The 2,500-nt window shown below is 33.7% G+C and overlaps 1 protein-coding gene across 1 annotated transcript in view; it reads left to right on the top strand.

Moving 5' to 3' along the window:
- The window catches only part of LOC113811631 (mitochondrial import inner membrane translocase subunit TIM50-C), a 9,091-nt gene that overhangs the window by 6,424 nt on the left and 167 nt on the right, over positions 1-2,500 (top strand). The window contains exons 5-6 of the mRNA XM_027363412.2: positions 994-1,114; positions 1,234-2,500. The exon at positions 1,234-2,500 is cut by the window's right edge and continues 167 nt beyond it. Coding sequence (XP_027219213.1) covers positions 994-1,114; positions 1,234-1,433 — 321 coding nt within the window. The 3' untranslated portion in view covers positions 1,434-2,500. The remainder of the gene's footprint in view (positions 1-993; positions 1,115-1,233) is intronic.

Below are 2,500 nucleotides of genomic sequence, written 5' to 3'. Positions count from 1 at the left end.
ACACAAAAAATGAATGTTAGAAAGAGGAGAGGAATTTAGAGTGTGAATTGAAAAGTCATTTACTAGGTGATGTTGAACAAAAAGAAGCGCTTTATTCATGAGATTCATGTAAGGTATATCATAGATTTGATGGCATTAAATTATTTGGGTCTTTAGGGGAATCTCTTGAGCATATTTTAGACAAAATGAAATTAGCAATTATCAAAATGCATTTACAATTTGTTTACTTGAAAATTTTTGTATTTGATTTTCTTAATAAAATCATTATAGTTCTCTAGTAATTTTAACCTGTTACCACTGAAATGATATACCATGCCCAGTGTGATTTTTTTTTATTGTCTTTGCACATGGTCACCAATGAACCAATTACTAGTGCTAGCAATATCACCTGTTTACCATTTTCCTTGATTTTGAAAATATTTTCTTTGATCTTATATTGCTATTACTAATGTCAATAACATTATGATATTTACTATTTTATGATAAAGTCAACAGCTCCGATATTGATAGCATTTACCCCCCCCTCCCCCAGATAATGATCCCAAAAATACGAGGGAAAAAAAATAGAGACAAAATAAACTTCAAAAATAATAATCCCCAAAACACAAGAAAAAGTGAAGAATCGTATTAAAGTTGACAAATGTAGAAAGGTATGATTGAGAATGATTATCTTCACAATACAAGAGATGTATATGACTGGTTTCAAATAAATGTATACATGTACTTCTGAGGAAGATATATTCGAAACCAGTGAAACACATCTCTTGTATTGTCAAGATATTCATTCTCATTCATATCTTTCTACAATGCAGAAAAGGTGAAATCAGGTGAGGTCACATGGACTACCAATTGACTCCTTGTTGGCTAGTACTTATAGAGCCATCAGTGTGTAGAAACATTTCACAAAACAATACTGCAGTGGACATTACATTTTCCTAGCAGCATTGGGTTAGAAATAAGAGATGTTTTAAAATAGTATCTTGAATGTTCCAGGTAATCTGTGTTGACTGGGATGGAGAGGCAGTTTCGTCGCCTAGGAACCAGCTTAAGTTGAAGCGCTGGGACGGCAACATGAACGACCAGTCACTTTTAGAGCTAGCTTTCATGCTAAGGAGTAAGTCTTCCATTCTTGAGATCAGATAATGGTTAAATAATGTAAAGATCTTCTGTGTTCATTTTGTAGAATCCTTCATTTTCATTCGTCTGATTAACTTTTCACCCATTTTGTCACAGCAATTGCTGAGTCTGAGGTTGGAGATGTACGTGAGGTGATTGATTATTATCGGAACTTTGAAGACCCACTGGCAGCGTTTCGCGAGAACCAGAGGCAAGCACAGGAACAGGAACTGATTACAAAGCAGAGAGTGGAAGAAGAACGCCAGAGTAAATCCTTCACAAGCTCTTGGGCGTCATCATTCCTCAGGAGACGTTAAAAGATGTGCTAGTTGGCTGTGTGGCAAGTGGACCATACAGTCTGCATTGGGTCACATGAACCTATTGACAAAATATATCAAGATAAGATTAATGAGAGCCATCATGAGGTCAACATATATATTAGTTTATCAAATGAAACATGATTGGCCAGGTGATAAAGCTTACCAACGGATCTTTATCAAATGTCAAGCATCAAAATTTTTAGTCACTGCAAAGGTCAAGACAAGTCACGTGATGTACTTGGTCTTGAGGTGATATTTGTGCAAAGTGAATGCTTGAAAAACATTACAGTGTTTTAGAACTGGTATTACAGAGTGACTGCTGATTTCCTGCAAGACTGAATGCTGATTTATGACATATTGACATGTGAATACTATGAATCTAGCATATATATATTTTTTATCATGTTGATTCATTGGTTGGTATAAATCAGAGGAAAGAGATTATATGCATACAAGAGCGGATTCATATGAAATGTATTGGTACGTTTACAAAATAGTTTAAAGTTGTTTTGATTTACATTTTATTACACCTCTTATTATTTCATTATCCAATAGAATTCTCAAGCAAAATATGGAATTACTTAAAGTTTGATGCAATTCATTGAAATGCATAAATATTTGTCTATTACAGAAATGCATAATTGTTTTTGGCAAAACGGATCTGTTGCAGTGTGTAAAAAGCACAAATTTTGAAAAGTAATGTGCCCAATAAGATCCTCAAACAAATGAAAATAAAAGCTGAGGGAGAAGTTGATGCATATAGTATTGAGTAATTTTTTTTTATCTTGGTGTTCAATGTGTATATATGTGTACAAATAAATATTTTTGTTACATTTGCCCTATAGAATCGACTTTGCCACAGTTTTCTCATTTGTGGCTGATTTTGTAGGACAATTTAAATATTCGGGCTAGCAATTTGTTGGCAGAGAAATTTCCTGGTAATTATGATTGGTCCAGAAGAAAAAAATGCAGCTGCAGTACAAGAATCCAAAATATATATGATCAGACCAAAAAATGGTTCCTCCTGATGTTTTTTTTATGTATTTTTCCATACCAAATCAAGA

This window comes from Penaeus vannamei, chromosome 3 (genome assembly GCF_042767895.1).
Source record: "Penaeus vannamei isolate JL-2024 chromosome 3, ASM4276789v1, whole genome shotgun sequence".
NCBI lineage: Eukaryota > Metazoa > Arthropoda > Malacostraca > Decapoda > Penaeidae > Penaeus > Penaeus vannamei.
This window is presented reverse-complemented; position numbering and strand designations above follow the sequence as displayed.